Below are 20,443 nucleotides of genomic sequence, written 5' to 3'. Positions count from 1 at the left end.
GAGGATAAAGATGTAACTGCACTTTTATTTTAATGTCTCTCTGAGTTTGATAACCAAAAGGACTTGCATTTTTCAGATAAAAGTTTTTTATTTCTCAAATCTCATGACCTGGATTCAAAATTTAGAGCTGCAGATTTACGGCCTGAATGGCTGGAGTAGCAGCAGGTATTACCTGTACATTTGTGGGCATTTTGGCAAGAGGCGGAAGAAGAAAGTGGAGATTCTCATGTCTCTATGTCTACTCAAAGCACACATGTTACTCTGATTGGGTTTCTGGGCTCCATATTCTCTGAATCAGTTTCAGTCTGAAGATACAAGAGTCAGTGAAAGAGGTAAAATGATTGATTGCTGCCTGTGAAGTTTGTAGAAATTTGATCTAGCCTCTCTAGAAGTGATTGTAGAGAACTCTAGATACCAAATAGGCAGAGACACAATTCTGCCTGCATATTTAGGGGACAGCGTGCACTTTGCTGCACAAGTATAAGTTGACTGGAAGCCTGAGAGGGAAAGTCCCCTCTAGAGTAAATTCTGGTTGGCACCTTATCTGTTTATATCACATCTGGTAATTCTAGACAGTGTTTGGAAACAATAATTAAAAGAAAAATTGGGCTGGGAGTAGTGACTCACACCTGTAATCCCAGGACTCTGGGAGGCTGAGGTAGGCAGATCAACTGAGGTCAGGAGTTTGAGACCAGCTTAGCCAACACAGTGAAACCCCATCTTTACTAACAACATGAAAATTAGCCCAGCACAGTGGCAGGTGCCTGTAATCCCAGCTACTCAGGAGGCTGAGGCAGGAGAGTCTCTTGAACCCGGGAGCTGTAGATTGCAGTGAGCTGAGATCGTGCCACTACACTCAGCCTTGGTGACAGAGTGAGACCTCTATCTCAAAAAAAAAAAAAAAAAAAAACACCAGAAGAAGAAGAAAAATTTTCTCCAGCCCCAGAGAAGCTCCAGCCCCAGAAAAAGAAAATGGTTTCTTCAGCCCCAGAGAAAGAAACTGGTTTTCTTACAAAATTAAACTTGAAAGTGACATACATCATGGTCAATATGTTTAACAGATTACAAAGATGGAAAGATGGTCACCATAATTAGTCCACAAGTAGAAGAATTTATAGCACCATGGTTCATCCTAAAATCACCTGGAGATGGAAGAGGGCATCTGGGTATGCTAAATGCTTATATCCAATAACAAATAAACTTTCCACATCTTCAGAACAGGAGGTAGTTTAGCAGCTTCAAGCCCAGTGGCTGCTGAAGGTAGGCTTTCACTCTGCTACAAAAATGGTTGAATAGGATTCTCTCTTTGGATATTTACATTTTAGAGCAGTGGCTCTGTACTCCCTGGCACTGGGCTACAGCACTCCTGCTTGCTTTCCCCTGGTTGCTGGTCTCCTCTCTTGACCTCTACTATCTGCCACTGAGGCACAGCCCAGAGCACAGCTCACATTTTATGTGAACTACATTTGCCACAGCAACACTCTAATGTCACAACAGAGAGTGAGGCCTGAGCTGCAGGAGGAGAGCCTGCAGCCCTCCTGGGTAGAATCATATCTTCACAGTAATGAAACTGGGAGCAGTGTTTCAGCCTCACTTTCTACTTATAATGGTGACATGGAAAAAATATTGAATTTCCAACATGAGTCCAGATAGAGATAACATCAGAAGTTTTCACTGTGACAACCCACCTCATTCAGACACCACGGGATACTAGTAAGGCTTCTGAAACAGACAAAGCATTGGAGAGAAAAACAGATCTCCCTCTGAGCAAGATAATTTTGAGAGAAGGAAGTTAAAAAGATCTTAAGAAAAAGGTCAGATTAGATATAAGATTGCTAAGTCAGCCAGAAAATATTCTCCTAAAATAAATTTCTCTCTAAACACTCAAAGTGTATAGCTACTCTCACCATGAGAAACATGAGCATTAGGAAGGGTGCAGATTTTCAGAAAGAATAATTTTATAAAGTTTCTTTTCCATCTCTGCTGCTGTCTCATCTTCTAGCCATTGAATGGGGGTTCTATATTGAAATACATCTGACAACTTCAAACAACACTTTTTGATGAAGAAATAGAATCTGATTGTGTTCATATAGTGGAATATATTAGAACTTGCAACATAGCTAACTGAAGAGGTATTATGGTGTTGGGATGGCCACATCACCTGTCTTTATTTGTCCTGTAATAGGAACATACCAATTTAGTGAAATAAAAAATACCTAAATTGTGTTTACTCATTGTTATTCCTATTGAATAAAGTAATAAATATGTCAGACAAATATCTACTGTAATAATTTGGTAGTAAATTTTCTCTGGCTATTAGATATAAATATCTAAGTATGAATAATTTTAATGAACATCATAGTATATGTACCATTTTTAAAAACTGTAACTATACTTCAGTTAAAACACTTTCACCTCTCCCTCTCCCTCTCCCCACGGTCTCCCTCTCCCTGTCTTTCCACGGTCTCCCTCTGATGCCGAGCCAAAGCTGGACTGTACTGCTGCCATCTCAGCTCACTGCAACCTCCCTGCCTGATTCTCCTGCCTCAGCCTGCCGAGTGCCTGCGATTGCAGGCGTGCGCTGCCACGCCTGACTGGTTTTCGTATTTTTTTGGTGGAGACGGGGTTTCGCCATGTTGGCCCAGCTGGTCTCCAGCTCCTAATCGCGAGTGATCCCCCAGCCTCGGCCTCCCGAGGTGCCGGGATTGCAGACGGAGTCTCATTCACCCAGTGCTCAATGTTGCCCAGGCTGGAGTGCAGTGGTGTGATCTCGGCTCGCTACAACCTCCACCTCCCAGCCGCCTGCGTTGGCCTCCCAAAGTGCCGAGATTGCAGCCTCTGCCCGGCCGCCACCGCGTCTGGGAAGTGAGGAGCGTCTCTGCCTGGCTGCCCATCGTCTGGGATGTGAGGAGCCTCTCTGCCCGGCTGCCCAGTCTGGAAAGTGAGGAGCGTCTCTGCCCGGCCACCCCATCTGAGAAGTGAGGAGACCCTCCACCCGGCAGCCTCCCCGTCTGAGAAGCGAGGAGCCCCCCCGCCCGGCAGCCTCCCCGTCTGGGAAGTGAGGAGCGTCTCTGCCCGGCAGCCACCCGGTCTGGGAGGGAGGTGGGGGGGTCAGCCCCCCGCCCGGCCAGCCGCCCCGTCCAGGAGGGAGGTGGGGGGGTCAGCCCGCCACCCAGCCAGCCGCCCCGTCTGGGAGGGAGGTGCGGGCGTCAGCCTCCCGCCCGGCCAGCTGCCCCGTCCGGGAGGTGAGGGACGCTTCTGCCTGGCCGCCCCTACTGGGAAGTGAGGAGCCCCTCTGCCTGGCCACCACCCCGTCTGGGAGGTGTACCCAACAGCTCATTGAGAATGGGCCATGATGACAGTGGCGGTTTTGTGGAATAGAAAGGGGGGAAAGGTGGGGAAAAGATTGAGAAATCGGATGGTTGCCGTGTCTGTGTAGAAAGAAGTAGACATGGGAGACTTTTCATTTTGTTCTGTACTAAGAAAAATTCTTCTGCCTTGGGATCCTGTTGATCTGTGACCTTACCCCCAACCCTGTGCTCTCTGAAACATGTGCTGTGTCCACTCAGGGTTAAATGGATTAAGGGCGGTGCAAGATGTGCTTTGTTAAACAGATGCTTGAAGGCAGCATGCTCGTTAAGAGTCATCACCACTCCCTAATCTCAAGTACCCAGGGACACAAACACTGCGGAAGGCCGCAGGGTCCTCTGCCTAGGAAAACCAGAAACCTTTGTTCACTTGTTTATCTGCTGATCTTCCCTCCACTATTGTCCTATGACCCTGCCAAATCCCCCTCTGCGAGAAACACCCAAGAATGATCAATAAAAAAATAAAATTAAATTAAATTAAATTTAAAAAACACTTTATATTTCAAAAGTATAAATTACAATATTAAAATAACCATTTAAGTGATTCAAAGTAAGTATTGTGGCTTTATATTCATAATATTGTAGAAAATACTGTTTATGGCTCACCCCTGTAATCCCAGCAACTTGGGAGGCTGAGATGGGTAGATCACTTGAGGTCAGGAGTTCAAGATCAAGCTGGACAACATGGTGAGACCCTATCTTTACTAAAAATACAAAAACTTAGCCAGGCATGGTGGTGTGCACTTGTAATCCCAGCTACTCAGGAGGCTGAGGCAGGAGAATCACTTGAATCTGGGAGGCAGCAGTTGCAGTCAGCTGAGATCACGCCACTGCACTCCAGCCCGGGAAACACAGTGAGAGTCTGTCTCAAAAAAAAGGAAACACTGTTTAATTTATATGAATGCAGTTTGTCTACAAACACTAAACATAACTATGCTAATTGTTCTGAAGTAATAAATAGAAAACAAGGTACAACTACAGATTCCACTGTTGAGTTCATGCATTGAACTGTTCTTGCATTTGCAGTATTGGTACTTCTGCCTGCAAATATTGGATAATTACCTTGGATAATCAGGTTTCTGTCAAAGAAACTTAGTATCTTTTAGTCTTTATCATTCTGTATTGCTAAATTTATCTTTGTGCTATGCTTCTGTGTGCTCTTAAATGAGTTTTAACTAAACAAATCTATGTCTACCTTAAAGGACTAAAAATGAAAAAAATAAACTTTTCAGAAGCAAAAACAAAGCAATAAATCTGAAGTACCAGATAAAGATAATCTGGAGTCATAAAAAATGAAAAACGTTTATTTAGCTGTTAATATGATTTAAATATATTTCAAAAAAGCAGAGAAAAATATCTACATATAATCTAAATCCCTTAAGAACAGACAGAATAGCAAAATTTGTTTTGGAACTTTTTAAAGAGTTTTGAACTCTTGGACATCTGAATTTTTCACACTGTGTGCACTTCAAAGAATGTTTATGGGGAAAAAGGAGAAGAGAGAAAGATGTTATAAAAAATCCACGAGTGCACAAGACCAATGCAACAGAATAGAGAGCCCAGAAATAATGCCACCCTCCTATAACCATCAGATTTTTGACAAAGCTGACAAGAGGAATGCAGCAAGAATTCTCTATTTAACAAATGGTGCTAAAATAACTACCTAGCACTATGTAGAAGACTGAAACTAGATCCGTTCACTACACCATATACAAAAATCAACTCAAGATAAATTAAACACTTAAATGTAAACTTAAAATTATAAGAAAATCTGAATGATAACCTAAGAAACACCATTCTAGACACAGAAACCGGCAAAGACTTCATGATGAAGCTACCAAAAGCAATTGCAACAAAAGCAAAAATTGACAAATGGAACCTATTTAAACTAAAGCACTTCTTCACAGCAAAGGAAACTATCAACAGAGGAAAAAGACAACCTACAGAATAAAAGAAAATATTTGCAAACTTTGCCTCTGACAAAGGTCTAATATCCAGAATTTATTAAAAACTTATACAAGTTTAAAAGAAAAAACCAAACAACTTCATTAAATTCTAGGCAAAAACACAGATTCTTTTCAAAAGAAGATATACATGTGGCTAACAAGCATATGAAAAAAATGCTCATTACTAATCACTAGAGAAATTAAAAGAAAAACCACAATGAAATACCACCTCACACCAGTCAGAATGGCTATTTTAAAAAAGTCAAAAAATAACAGATGCTGGCAAGGTTGCAGAGAAAACAGAATGCTTATACTCTGCTGGTGGGAGTGTAAATTAGTTTAACAACTGTAAAAAGCAGTGTGGCAGTTCCTCACAGAACTAATAACAGAATTATCATTTGACCCAGAAATCTCATAATTGGGTATATACTCAAGGAAATATAAATTATTATATTATAAAGACACATCCACATGCATGTTCACTGCAGCACTATTCACAATAGCAAAGACAAGGACAGGCCCTAAATGCCTATCAGTGGTAGACTGGATAAAGAAAATATGGTATGGTCAGAAGCGGTGGCCCATGCCTGTAATTCCAGCACTTTGGGAGGCCAAGGCAGGTGAACTGCCTGAACTTAGAAGTTTGATAACAGCCTGGGTAACATGGCAAAATCCTGTCTCCACGGAAAATACAAAAAGAAAAATTGGCCGGGTGTGGTAACACCCAGGTGTAGTCCTAGCTTCTTGGGAAGATGAGGTAGGAGAGAATTGCTTGAGCCTGGGAGGTTGAGGTTAAAGTAAGCCAATATCATGCCATGGCACTCTGGCCTGGGCAATAAGTGAGACTCTGTCTCCAAATATAAAATAAAATAAAAGATTTAGTCAAAACAAAATATGGTACATAAACATCATGGAATACTCTGTGGCCATTAAAAAAAAAATCATGTCCTTTGCAATAACATCAATGAAGCTGGAGACCATTTTTCTTAGAAAACAAATGCAGAGGCCTGGCGCAGTGCTCACACCTGTAATCCCAGCACTTTGGGAGGCCGAGGTGGGTTGATCACTTGAGGTTAGGAGTTGGAGACCAGCCTGCCCAACATGGAGAAACTCCGTCTCTATTAAAAATACAAATTAGCTGGGCATGGTGGAATGCACCTGTAATCCCAGCTACTCGTGAGGCTGAGGCAGGAGAATCACTTGAACCTGGGAGGTGGAAGTTGCGGTGAGCCTACATCACACCATTGCACTCCAGCCTGGGCAACAAGAGTAAAACTCCGTCTCCAAAAAAAAAAAAAAAAAAGATAAAATGCAGAAACAGAAAACCAAATGAATGTGTTATCATTTATAAGTAAGAGCTAAATAATAAGAACACACGAACACAAAGAGGAGAACAACAGACACTGAGGCCTAGTTGAGGGTGGAGGGTGGGAGAACTCAGAGGATCAGAAAACATACCTGTTTGGTGCTATGCTTAGTACGTAAGTTAACAAAATAATCTGCACACAAAACCCCCATGACATAATTTTACCTGTAAAAGAAACCCACGTGTACCCCGAATCAAAAATAAGAGCTAAAATAAAAAATTAAATCCCTGGGCAGGAGAGAGTGCAATGCAGGTGAGGGACTGGTTTTTGCTGCAGATAGTGGTCCCAATGCAGCCGTACTCTGATTTATTACTGTGTGCAGGCAGATGAGATTATGAACAGCTGATCCAAAATGGTAGGTTGATGGAGAAAACTGGTTGCTGCTGCAGATTTAGCATCTGTGGATGGGGATATGCCAGGAGACTTGCAGAGACTTGTGGGTTCTTGGCAAGAAACACTAGGGTCAAAAATGCTGTGGTGAAGTTTCTGAGGGTGGTGCCTAGTCCTGGGAGGAGTGTGGACGTGTCAATGCCTAGTGTGTGTGCTTGTGAGTGGGTGGGAATCTTGTGGTGGCAGCTGTGGGAAAAGGGGGTCTCTAATCAGAGCTCCTGTCCTCTAAGTTTTCAGTCCTCCGTCACCCTGGGAGAAGACCTGAATCACAGGACAATGGGCAGTGTGACAGCCTGTGTATGGGAAAGCAGAGCTCCCATTCCCAAACACCTAGAGTTTTATTCCAGGCCAGGCCTCTGTGATATCTTTTTTCTGGCACCAAATCTGTAGAGTTAGCTGAACATTAAACAATTCTCCAACACCAACTTATTGTCTAACATTTGAATTCTGACACCACCCAGAGTCAACACAGACCCTGATTCAGGGCTTTGTCCCACAACACTGTCCTCACTGCAGATGCCAGTCACAAACCCCATGGGCCCATCTATGCTTCTGAGCTACTGTTTAAAAACTTGTTAGTCCCATAACCTCTCTGAATTTTAATAATCTGGTAGAGCTACTCACAGAACTTAGCAAAACACTGTAGTTATGTTTACCAGTTTAATATGTGAGATGCAGCCCAGGAAAAGCCAAATGGAAGAAATGCATAGAACAAAGAAAAGAAATGGGGAAAGATGAAACGCATAGATAATACTGGAAAATATTTGTGATTAATAAAATTCTCCATTCTTTGTGTGCTCCAGGAACAATTTATGCAAAGAAACACTCTTCCCATTATGACTAAGATAGTGCTCTCTTTTCTTGCCTATCACACAGGCAGACACACGCTCTGCACATTTTCTCCTTTTTCTCATTAAAAAAACAGCTGAATTTGTCTTCAGTGCTCAAAATAAAATATTTCTTCACTTTGTCACTCAGGCTGGAGTGCAGTGATGCAATCTTGGCTAACAGCAACCTCCACCTCCCGGGTTCAAGCAATTATCCTGCCTTAGCCTCCCAAGTAGCTGGAATTACAGGTGCCCATCACCACACCTGGCGAATTTTTGTTGTTTTGGTGTTTTTTTTTTTTTTTTGAGACAGAGTTTCACTCTCGTTGCCCAGGCTGGAGTGCACTGGCGCAATCTCAGCTCAGTACAACATTTACCTCCCGAGTTCAAGCGATTCTCCTGCCTTGGCCTCCCGAGTAGATGGGATTACAGGCATGCACCACCACACCTGTTGAATTTTTTTTTTTTTTTAGTAGTGATGGGATTTCTCCATGTTGGTCAGGCTGGTCTTAAACTCCCAACCTCAGGTGATCTGCCCACCTCAGCCTTCCAGTAACTTTTGTATTTTTAGTAGAGACAGGATTTCATCATGTTGGCCAGGCTGGTCTCAAACACCTGTCCTCAGGTGATCCGACTGCCTCAGACTCCCAAAGTGTTGAGATCACAGGCATGAGCCACTGGGCCTGGACTAAAATAAAATATTTCTTAATCATACTTTTCTTAAGTTTATTTCCCTCCCTCAGGCTCCTGAACTTTGAGCTACCCTCAGTCTGAGTCAACATACAACCCCATTTTACATCCCTCCTAAGAACATGCTGATTTCAAGGTAAGACATCCTCTGATCTAAAATCTGACTTTTTCACTCTCCATTTGCCATTCACCTCCCACCTCATTTCTTATCTTGTTTACCTCTCCCTAAAAAAGAAAGCCCTTTTCTGCCTACATCTTTGTAAGCCATAAAGATCTTATATTTAGTTGGTACTTTCTCCTGTTGCAATAATTTTTTGGAATTCATTTTTTTTACATAAATCTAATGTTTTTATTTTACAAAGTATAGAAAGTGCCACAAAACATAATGACTGCATCATCAGTAAGACCCTCTCAGTTTCCTTTCATCTTAACCTCAACTGCATCTGCCTGTGGGACCCCAGCTTTCCAGGTCTCTGTAGCTTCTCTCAGGATAAAGGCTCCTTCTATGGCTGGGGTGAGCAGGCTGGACATCTGCAGGGGAGGCTCCCCAGAAAAAACTAACTGAGTCTTCAATATGCAGTTGCAGGCTTAATATTAGCCTTAGCTTGGAGTCACTAGGTTCAATCTTTAATTTCCATGTCAGAATTATTCACTTAGTTTTTGAAACTACGTGTTTGAAAAATCCAGGGAAATTACTCAAACGCAGTGTTTACATAAGGAAGGAAATTTTAAGGTTCTTACTTTTTTTTTTTTTTTTTGAGACGAAGTCTCACTCTGTGGCCCAGGCTGGAGTTCAATGGCATGATCTCGGCTCACTGCAACCTCCACCTCCCGGGTTCAAGACATTCTTGTTCCTCAGCCTCCCAAGTAGCTGGGAATACAGGCGTATGCCACCACACCTGGCTAACTTTTGTATTTTTAGTAGAGATGAGTTTCACCATGTTGGGCAGGCTGGTCTCAAATTCCTGACCTCAAGTGATCAACCTGCCTAGGCCTCCCAAAGTGCTGATATTACAGGCATGAGCCACTGCACCTGGCTTAGATGCTTGCATTTTATACCCCTATAAGAAAAGCATATATATCTACTTCTTTCAGACAATATATGTATTATTTTATTATTTATCTTAAAAATAATGCAGTAGGCCGGGCACTGTGGCTCACGCCTGTAATCCCAACACTTTGGAAGGCCAAGGCTACTAAAAACACAAAAAAATTGGCTGGACGTGGTGGCGCACACCTGTAATCCCAGCTACTTGGGAGGCTGAGGCAGGAGAACTGCTTGAACCTGGGAGGCAGAGGTTGCGTGAGCCGAGATCACGCCACTGCACTCCAACCTGGTGACAGAGTGAGACTCTGTTTCAAAAAAATAAGTAAATAAATAAAATAATGTAGTAAAAAATTAGTCATATGTGAACACTTCTAGAAGGTACCATGTTTCATCACTTAAAATTTAGCATTTAACTCAGAACTCAAAATAAAAGGATACAGAAAAAATTTACCCTGCAAAAAGAGGAACTAATGTGTTGATGAATCCATGTAACTCATCAATTATCTACCACATTTTCCTGTGGAAATATATTCATTGTCTACAGCCAAAATGGAAGAGAGATTTTCCCTATATTTTTCCTTGGTAACTAGCATTCCTGGCAAACATGGTGAAACCTCATCTCTACTAAAAATATGAAAACTAGCTGGGAGTGGTGGCGCTTGCCTGTAGTCCCAACTACTGGAGAGGCTGAAGCAGGAGAATCGCTTGAACCCATGAGGTGGAGGTTGCAGTGAGCCAAGATCTGACACTGCACTCTAGCCTGGCGACAGAGCAAGACTCCGTCTCAAAAAATGATAATAATAATAATTAATTGAGGAACATGGGGGACACTTGAGGCCCTGCTTGGGACACATGTGAAAAATGCCAGGGAAAATCAGTCCCTTGTGGGATGTGAAAATAATTAAGTGGCAGGCAATTAGACTGAAGAGGCTCTAGTCCCCGGATTTCTATTTCTAAAAAAAAAAAAAATCTAAGCTCAAGTGCATTTTTTGGCTAATTACTACATTAGGGGAAACAAAATTCAGGCTTCAGCAACTATAAACTGCCAATTAAGCTCTAGTTACATAACCAGGAAATTTCCACCTTGATTGTACAAATTAAGAAACTACATTACTAAACCTAACAAATTATTGAATTTGGTTTTCCTCATCATGCATTTTATAAATGTCTTTTCTTCCAGCCTCTCCCATGGACCACAAACTACAAACTATAGCTGGGTGCTCTACAATTCTTGAATCACTCTTTGATTAAATTGTTTGATATTTTTGCAGTGGCTCCCATAATTTTTTTTTTAGACAAGAGTCTTGCTCTGTCGCCCAGGCTGGAGTGCAGTGGCAGGATTTCAGCTCACTGCAACTTCCGCCTCCCGGGTTCAAGCGATTCTCTCACTTCTGTCTCCCGAGAAGCTGGGACTACAGACATTCGCCAACACATCCAGCTAATTTTTGTATTTTTAGTAGACAAGGGGTTTCCCCATTTTTGTCAGTCTGGTCTTCAACTCCTGACCTCAAGTGATCCGCCCGCCTCGGCCTCCCAAAGTGCGGGGATTACAGGTGTGAACGACCGCGCCCGGCCCCATACAATTTTAATAGCAGAAAAGGGAAACTGTGAACCCCACAGACCAAAGCTCTTCCCATTCATGAACCCGCACCGCGAGTCAGGATTCTCCCCTCAAGACCCTCCGGTGGTCCCTGCACAATCTGGGAGAGACACGGCACTGCGGGTGCAGAGCTGCCCACAGAGCGCTCCAGGCCAGGGGCACAGTCACTGCGCGGGGAAGCGATAGGACACCCGGGGGCCAGGCTGTCAGCGTAGCCGCCATCTTATGGCTGAACGGGACTGAGGCAGAGCTGGGTAAGGAGAATTAGGGGTGCAGATTGTGGAGCTGACTCTGGGGAGGCCTGAGTCCCGCCACAGACACTTCACCTCTCTTGGGATGCTGGACCGGCACTCTCACCATTTCTAGGCTTCCAGGGGGTCCTGGCGTCTTAGCTGTGGATCTCCCAATACCTGCAGGACACAGGGCCACAGAGGCTGGACCTCTAGGAGAAGAAGACACAGAGAAGTGAAGACACGACCTGGAGCTCCAGCTGCAGGGAGAGACAAAGACCCCGCCAAATCCGGAAGCCGTCGTGTTCATTCCAGCTGCGTGCCTGATTGGACGGTTTCCAGCCCAGCGTCTCTGATTGGCTAATGCTTAAGGTCCCGCCCCCTCAGACACTGAGTGACAGAAGATGTGATCAGCTGCTGGGCGGAGTGAAGAAAAGAGTGACAGCCTAAGCTGCAGCCTTTTCAGGCAGGGCTTCCTCCCAGAGCTGAGCCTGGTCCATGCCAGAGCATGGGAACATTTTATCTCTTTTTTACTCTCTGTCTTGTTGAATGTATTCAAAGGTGAACAGAAGTATTTTGCTGTCATATTAATAATACATAAAATTTTTGTGATGTTATGCCCAGACCGTTAGTTCCCCAAAGAAGACCACCAGAGTCCAGAGTCAAAGCCAAGCGGCAAGGATCTTTACTACAAGATCGAACCTGGTCCCTCCATTCCACAGCATACAAGAGGGCCCTGAACAATGCGAGTGTTTGCTTTTTATAGCCTGAAAGTTACAGGGGAACAAAGGAATTCTTTTGGTTCCCGCTCTTTCAGTAAAACTTTGAACGGCTGTCCTCTTATCGGAGACTTTCCTGGTGGTGTGTGTACTGGGCTCAGGAAGTTTGAGAGATATATGGCGATATGTGGTGGGATGGGAGGATGGGATGTGTTTGTACTGGGCTTGTTTGTTTTGAGCCCGGGGCTGAGGAATGTGCCCGGCTCCTTTCAGTTCAAGAGAAAATCAGCTTTTACTTTGGTAATAGTGTATTAACGATTAAAGCTAATTTTAATAAAACCTTATAAATAAATCAAATTTGTCATTTTTGACCACTCCAGATTTACATATGTATTTTGTAATCCCTGTAATTTTTTTATCTATTTATATTTTATTTTTATCCACATTCTTCTTATTTTTTCAATTTGAAACAACCTTTAAGTAATTTCAAACTGCTATAAGAGATAGAAATAATTTAGGGTCAGGCACAGGTAGCTCATGCCAGTAATCCCAACACTTTGGGAGGCCAAGGTGGGTGGATCACTTGAGGTCAGGAGTTCAAGACTAGCCTGGCCAACATGGTGAAACCCCATCTCTACTCATAATGTAAAAAGTTAGCTGGGTATGATGGTGCACATCTGTGGTCCCAGCTACTCTGGAGGCTGAGGCAGGAGAATCACTTGAACCCAGGAGGTGGAGGTTATGTAACAGCCCAAGGGGTTCATTTTGCCCTTTACCTAGACAGAGCTGATTCATGAAGACAGGAGAATTTGTGGAGGAAAAGTTAAATGTTAAATTTGAACTCAATTGAACGTGGACACAATGGTCACCAAGTCCCAGAACAGGTCCTGGTTGTGAGCCGCTGAGGTGTTCATCCAGAGCTGTATCAAAGAAATGTCTATTTCATTCTATTACTATACATTAGTTGTTGAAAAACAATAGACAATCACAAAAACAAGCTGACCCTTTTGTGTTCCATGAGGCAAGTCCCAAATGGCCCTCCTCACTGGGCCTTATGCCAAACAACTCGTTACCAAAGAGCTAGGGTCCCAGACCGCCCTGAAGCTTCATGAGACTTCTTGTCTGTGCATGAATGGGTGGCCGACTCTGGAGCCTGGGCTGTTGCTTCCTACTCAGTTGGTAATCCTCCATAGTCTAGTGAGGGTAAATATATATATATATATATATCTTTTCCCATCTCCTCTTCTTACTGCAATTTGCTTATTATATCAATCTGCGTATTATATTTATTTGCTTATTATATCATTTGCTTATTATATCATTAGTTTATTCTGTCTGCATTGATATTGATGTGGGTTAAAGCTTGTTTACTGTTAAAGGTATTGTATGTATGTCTTTTCTTCTCCCCTCCCACATTTCCCACACAGAACATTTTTGGCATCACAAACAGGATTTGAAAACAAAAGTGTGCCCCTTTTTGACCAGAAGGATAGGGCTGGAGGCTCAAGGACTTCCCATATCCTGGGATGGGATCACTCCCAGTTCTCCTTCTTTGTGATTGAATGGTTCAGCGGAACTGGCATTTGTGGGAATTGGGAATCTAAATCAGTGCAATTTAAACCTTTGACTGTGTGTGAAGTGCTGCGGAGGATTCCAGTCACCAAAGGAGATGCTGAGGGAATCTCACAAAGTGGATAGTGTTTGATTGCTGCTTATAAGTTAATGTGTCAAGATAGGGGCTGGTTGCTACAAGAGAAATGTAAGCAGGAAAAGGAAAATGCTAATCTGACTTCCGGACTGGCCCTGGCCCAATGACAGTCAATGTCTTGACTGATCAGGCTCAAAGCTATCAGCCTATTGCTGAAAAAAGCAGCTGTCCAGGTGGCGCAGTCAGGGTAAAACTGAAGAACTAGTCAGCCAGGGCTTGGAGCACGTAAAAACCCAGTTCCTATCTCAAAAATGGGAAATTAAGCCTAGTAAAATTAAGGACCTGCAGAAAGTGTAAAATTCTTTGGCATCCTATGGAATGCAAAGAAATAGTCCACTTCACCAAAGGCTAAGGCTAAAATACTATAATTTGCAACCCCTACCACTAAGAAGGAGGCCCAGAAATGTATTGGCTTGTTTGGATTCTGAACACATCATATTCCTTACTCGGGTAACATTTTACAACCTCTGCATGCAGCCACTAGAAAAAGGTATGACTCTCATGGTGGAGAGAAAGACAGCATGGCTTTTGAACAAGCTAAACAAGCAGTGCAACTGGCCCTGGATCTATGGCCTATATGGGATGGGCCTGATGAACTGCGAGTAACTGTCATAGATCAACATGCTAATTGGAGCCTTAGGCAGAAACAAGATGGAAAGAGGGTACTTTTCATGTTTTGGATGCAGAAACTGCCAGAGGCTGGAAAAGCTTATTCCTCTTTTGAGAAGCAATTGTTAGCTTGCTACTGAGCTTTGCTGGAAATGGAACACTTCTGCTTCAACCACGATGTCTTTATGAGGCCTGAAATTTCTATTATGACTTTGGTCATGAGTTCCCCCAAAACCCACCAGATAGGGCATGCTCAGAAAGTAGCATCATAAAATGGAAATGGGACATACAAAACCAGGCTAAGCCAAAATCATAGGGGGTATCACTTTTACATGAGGATGTGGAAAACCTGCGAGCTCAGGAAACAACCGAGCAAGTCCTGCAGATAGGAAAAGAAACACCCCCCACACACACACATCAAAAGGGCAAATCCTTTAAAGAACTAAGCCCAGAGGATCAGAAACATGATTGGTTTACTGATGGATCCACCAAATACATTGGTGGGACCCAATGCTGGAAGGCTGTGGCTTATAATCCTGTTAAAAACATAAGCATTTCTGATGAAGGAAGGGGTGGGAGCAGCCAGTTAGCTGAACTAGTAGTCGTTCCTCCGAGCTATTCAGGAGGAGGCCAGAGGGATTTGTTACTTTTATATCAACTCTTTGTCAGTAGTAAATGGTCTTACTACCTGGGTGCCCAAGTGGCAATGAAACAAATGGTTAATGTGGAATAAAGAGGTTTGGGGAAAACAATATTGGTAAGGTATCTGAATCCTGGTGCATACTCCCATCATCACTGTGTTCCATGATTTTTTGTTGTTGTTTTTTGTTTTTGAGACGGAATCCAGCCCTGTCACCAAATTGAAGTGCAGTGGTGCAATCTCAGCTCACTGCAACCTCCATCTCCAGGGTTCAAGTAATTCTTCTGGCCTCTGCCTCCCAAGTAGCTTGGATTACAGGCACAGGCTGCCATGCCCAGCTAATTTTGTATTATTTTTTATTTATTCATTTTTTAGATGCAGTCTCACTCTTTCTTTAGGCTGGAGTGCAGTGGCACAATCTGGGTTCACCACAACCTTCATGTCCCAGGTTCAAGCAATTCTCCTGCCTCAGTCTCCCGAGTAGCTGGGACTACAGGCACACACCACCATACCCAGCTAATTTTTGTATTTTTAGTAGAGATGAGGTTTCACCATGTTAGACAGGATGGTCTCCATCTCTTGACCTCCTGATCAGCAGGCCTTGGCCTCCCAAAGTGCTGGGATTAGAGGTATGAGCCACCATGCTCAGTTTATTTTTGTAATTTTAGAGACGGGGTTTTGCCATGTTGGTGAGGATGGTCCCAATCTCTTGACCTTGTGATCTTCCCACCTCAGCCTCCCAAAACGCTGGGATTACAGGTGTGAGCCACTGTGCCTGGCCCTGTTTTCCATGTTGATGCTAGTGTGTCTCTGCTTCCTCTTGACAGACTATTTAATCAGCAGGAAGATCAACAGGCAAAAATTTCCACCATAACTGTGATCTTGAATGTGGGTAAATGGATTACAACATGTTCAAGCCTTGCAATGAGAAGCATAATAATGCATGGTGGAATAATTGATAGCGATTACCGGGAGAGTTAAAGGACATTTTATACAATAACACTCCAGATTCTTTTGCTATAAAACCACAGATGCTGGTTGCTCAATTGTTAGTGGTACCTTGTCCACAATTAACCCCTGAGGAAATCTTTGCCCAACAGAGGCTACATACAGAACTTGGGGATTCATATCCCCTGGTACAGGTAGCTTAAATCCTGGAGCCAAAATATGGGTACAGCGTCCATCAGATCCCAACCCTAAGGCTGGTGACCTTGTAGCTATGAAAGCAGAAAATGAAGGCATAGTACAATTTCCAAAAGATGAAAAAAAATATGATGTTCCCTTCTGTTTTTGTTATTACAGGGAATAACCTATCTACTAATGGTCAGCACCTGTGTCTTTGTGTCTGAGGCCAAGAATAAATTCATCAACTTGTTAGCCACTGCTGCAACAGAAGCCAACTGCAATCAATGTTGGCTATACGTGGAGTTGCTAGAGGCTGCCAAAAATGGTCTACCTTGGAGAATCATCCCTGACAACATTTCTGAATGGCTATGTTGTTACCAATGGGGCTGCAACAACAGCACTTGCAATCCAACCTGGACTTCATTTGACCACACTAAAAAATCAATCTTTGCCAAGTCACACAAAAGATGAACTCCACCCTCACCTTGCATTGAAAGCCTTGGTATTCTGCCCAATATTCCTGGAATGGTATATACTACGAACCTTCTGTGCTGGTGGCTGGATTCCATATAGCCCCTGCTTTGTCTAGAGGCCTTAAATGGCTCCTCTAATGTTACTCTCGGGTTTCTCCACTCAGTTGTCAACACATACTCCAAATCAACAACATTGCACCCAACGAACCACAATCTCTTTCCTATTTTAATAAGAGATTAGTACACTATGATTACAGTAGCTCCATTGCCGTCCCCTGGGGGGCCCTCTGGGTATGCAGATCCTATCGGTGGTGATACTGCCCCCACTTTGGATGGGGAGATGCACTTGGGGGTGACCATTAATTCTATTCACCATCCAGGATAATATTCCCCTCCCCAGTAATCTAGATGCTTACAAACATCACTTGTTACAAATGTGCTGGACTCTCTGGTGGTGGTACGCTATCACAGTATTCTCCCCTGCCGCTGGTACAATCTTGCTTCACCAACAAATTATAATATTTAGCTTACATGTAGAAAAAGCTCTTAATGATAGTAGCACTGGACTTATGTTGTTATCAGATGAATTTGCTCAGCTGCGTATTGCTGTGTTGCAAAATCAAATGGCATTAGATATGCTTACCGCAGCCCACGGAGGGGTTTGCGCCTTACTGCATACTGAATGTTGTGTGTATATTCCTGGCAAGTCTCACAATATTACTCTGCTTGCAACGCCATGTGTGGTTTAATTTTTATTAATTGTGCCTTTAATTCTCCTGTGCTTACCCTGTATCTGTAATCTATATCAACTATGCCTTCCCGATGTATCCGTAAGGGTATTTTAATACAATTGAGTATCCAATTGAGGCCGAATGTAGTGGAAAAGTTCAATACTAAATTTGAACTCAATTGAATGTGGACAAAAATAATGGTCACCAAGTCTCAGAGCAGGTTGTGTGAGCCCCTTTAGGCATTCATCCAGCACTGTTTTAGAGAAATTTCTGTTTCAATCTATTCCTATACATTACTTACTGAAAAACAATAGCCAATCACAAAAACAAGTTAACCTTTTTACAGGTGTGAGCCACCATGCCTGGCCTTGGGTGAGGTTTTTGTGGGTACTTTTTTGTTGTTGATGCTGTTGTTCCTTTCTGTTTGTTTGTTTTTCTTTCAATGGTCAGGTACATCTTCTGTAGGGCTTCTGCAGTTTGAGGGGGGTTCACTTCAGGCCCTATTCATCTGGTTCACTCCCATGCCTGGAGATGTCACTCAAGGAGGTTGGAGAAAAGCAAAGAAGAGTCTGCTCCTTCCTCTGTGATCTCTGACCTCAAGAGGCACCAACCTGATGCCAGTAGGATCGCTTCTGTATAGGGTGTCTGACAACCCATGTTGAAGTGTCACCAGTTGGGTGGCATGGGGAGCAGAACCCATTTAATGAAGCACTTTGACTGTTCCTTGGTGGAGGGGGGTGTTTTGCTGGGGGGAAACCCACTCATCTGGGCTGCTCAAATTCCTCAGAACTAGCAGGAGGAAAGGCTAAGTCTGCTGGTCCACAGAGACTGCAGCCTCCCCTCCCCCTAGGGGCTCAGGCCCAGGGAGATCAGAGTTATGTCCCTGAGCCCCCGGCTGGAGTTCCTGCAGGGAGGCCCTGACCAGTGAGGAGGGATGGGTGAGGGTCAGGCCTGAAGAGACATTCTGGCCACAGTCTGCCACAGCCCTTGTGTTGGGCTGTGGGGGACACCTCCTGAGACCAAGCTGTCCAGTTTCCCTGGATCTAGCAGAGGAAAAGTGTGGCCAGGAGCTATAGAGATGGCTGCTTCCCTTTCCCCATCCAGGGAGCTTAGCCTGTTAGGCAGTTTTGAGTCCCAGTGCTGGCTGCTGTCCCTCCCTCAAGGAGCTCAAACAGCTTAGACAGCAGCCAACTGCAACTGTGGTGCTGGTCGCCCCTCCTGTGGGAACTCGGCAGGCTTAAGCAGATTCTAGCTGAGAGGCTGTTCATAATCTATCTGCTCAGCTCCAGGGTTGTGTCAGGCATAATAAGTTCCTCTTCAAAGAGTAACTTCCTTGTTGTTTGTTCTCAAAATCAACTTCCTTGTACCTTCCCGCTCCTAGCTACCTGCTCTGTAAACATCTCTTCTCCCCAGTCGCAATCCGTGACCCACATCTCTTCCTTATTTGGAAGAAGTCCTCCTCACTCCTAGTTACCTGCTCTGTAAACAACCTTCCTGCCAGTCTCGATTTAAAATAGCCATCGAGTTAGCTTAGATTGTGCGGTCTGACTCCAGCCAATGGGGGCAGCACTCAGAAGTAGGCACTGTGTTAGGGATAAAAACTCCTTCCCTCTCTTGTATGCTGTGCTCTCAAAACAGCCAGAGACATGACTGGCACCCTTCTGCAGAAGTAAATGTGCCTTGCCTTGCTGAGAAATTCCTTGTTTAAGTGCTCATTTTGTTTGCGACTCTGAGCTCTTGCTTCCAACAGTTGGGACCTTAGGTTCCAGTGGCGTGGGTTCATGAGTGGAATCTTCTAATCCGTGGGTTGCATAGTTCCATGGAAAAAGCAGTTTCCCAGGATGGGTAGCATGCTCACTCACTGCATCCCTTGGCTGTGGGGTGGGGGCTCCCCAGGCCCATATGGGTGTCAGGTGGGCTGCCACACCACACTGCTCTTCCTTCCTCTCCATGGACCACGCCAGCCACCTAGTCAGTTCTGATGAAAGAACATGGATACCTCAGGTTATGGTACAGCATTCACACACTGTGATGGTTCTTTTTTATGGGATGCCGCTTCTAATCAGCCATCTTGGCCCTGCCCCTGTAGCAGGACAAGCCACAGACAAAACTCCTCAGACACCAAATTAAAGAAGGAAGGGGTTTATTCGGCTGGGGGCATTGGTAAGACTCCTGTCTCAAGAGCTGAGCTTCCTGAGTGAGCAATTCCAGTCCCTTTTAAGGGCTCACAACTCTAAGGGGGTGTGCATGAGAGGGTCAGGATCGATTGAGCAAGCAGGGGGTACATGACTGGGGGCTGCATACACTGGTAATTAGAATGGAATAGAACAGGATAGGGATTTTCACAGTGCTTTTCTATACAATGTCTGTAATGTATGGATAACATAACCAATTAGGTCAGGGGTCGATCTTTAACTACCAGGCCCAGGGTGTGGTGCTAGGCTGTCTGCTTGTGGATTTCATTTCTGCCTTTTAGTTTTTACTTTTTCTTTCTTTGGAGGCAGAAATTGGGCATAAGACAATATGAGGGGTGGTCTCCTCCCTTACCCCCACCAATTTTTCTTTGAAAGGCTAATAGAATTCAGCTGTGAATCCACCTGGTTCTGAACATTTTTTTTTTGGTTGGCAATTTTTTAAATTATTATTTCAATCTTGCTTCTTGTTATTAGTCTGTTCAGAGTTTTTTTTTTTAAATCTAGGAGGATTGTACATTTGCAGGAATTTATTCATCTCCTTTACATTTTCTAATTTGTGCACATAAAGGTGTTCACAGTATCCCTAAATGATCTTTTGTATTTCTGTGGCAGCGGTTGCAATATCTTCTGTTTCATTTCTAATTGAGCTTATTTGGATCTTCTCTCTTCTTGGATAATGCTGTTAATGGTCTATCAATTTTGTTTATCTTTTCTAAGAGCCAGCTTTTCCTTTCATTTATCATTGGGATTTTTGTTGTTGTTGTTGTTTCAGTTTCA

General features: G+C 43.7%; 1 protein-coding gene across 1 annotated transcript in view; it reads right to left on the bottom strand.

Annotated features, from left to right (window-relative positions):
- Positions 1-11,759, bottom strand: part of LOC101137462 (putative zinc finger protein 66) — a 42,643-nt gene extending 30,884 nt beyond the window's left edge. Inside the window, 1 exon segment of the mRNA XM_019014851.4 lies at positions 11,594-11,759. Within this exon segment, the coding sequence (XP_018870396.3) occupies positions 11,594-11,596 (3 nt within the window). The 5' untranslated portion in view covers positions 11,597-11,759.
- Between the last annotated feature and the right edge of the window lie 8,684 nt (positions 11,760-20,443).

The sequence above is a fragment of the Gorilla gorilla genome, chromosome 20 (genome assembly GCF_029281585.2).
Source record: "Gorilla gorilla gorilla isolate KB3781 chromosome 20, NHGRI_mGorGor1-v2.1_pri, whole genome shotgun sequence".
Lineage (NCBI taxonomy): Eukaryota > Metazoa > Chordata > Mammalia > Primates > Hominidae > Gorilla > Gorilla gorilla.
Note: the sequence above shows the minus strand (reverse complement) of the source record. Positions and strands in the feature narration are given on the sequence as shown.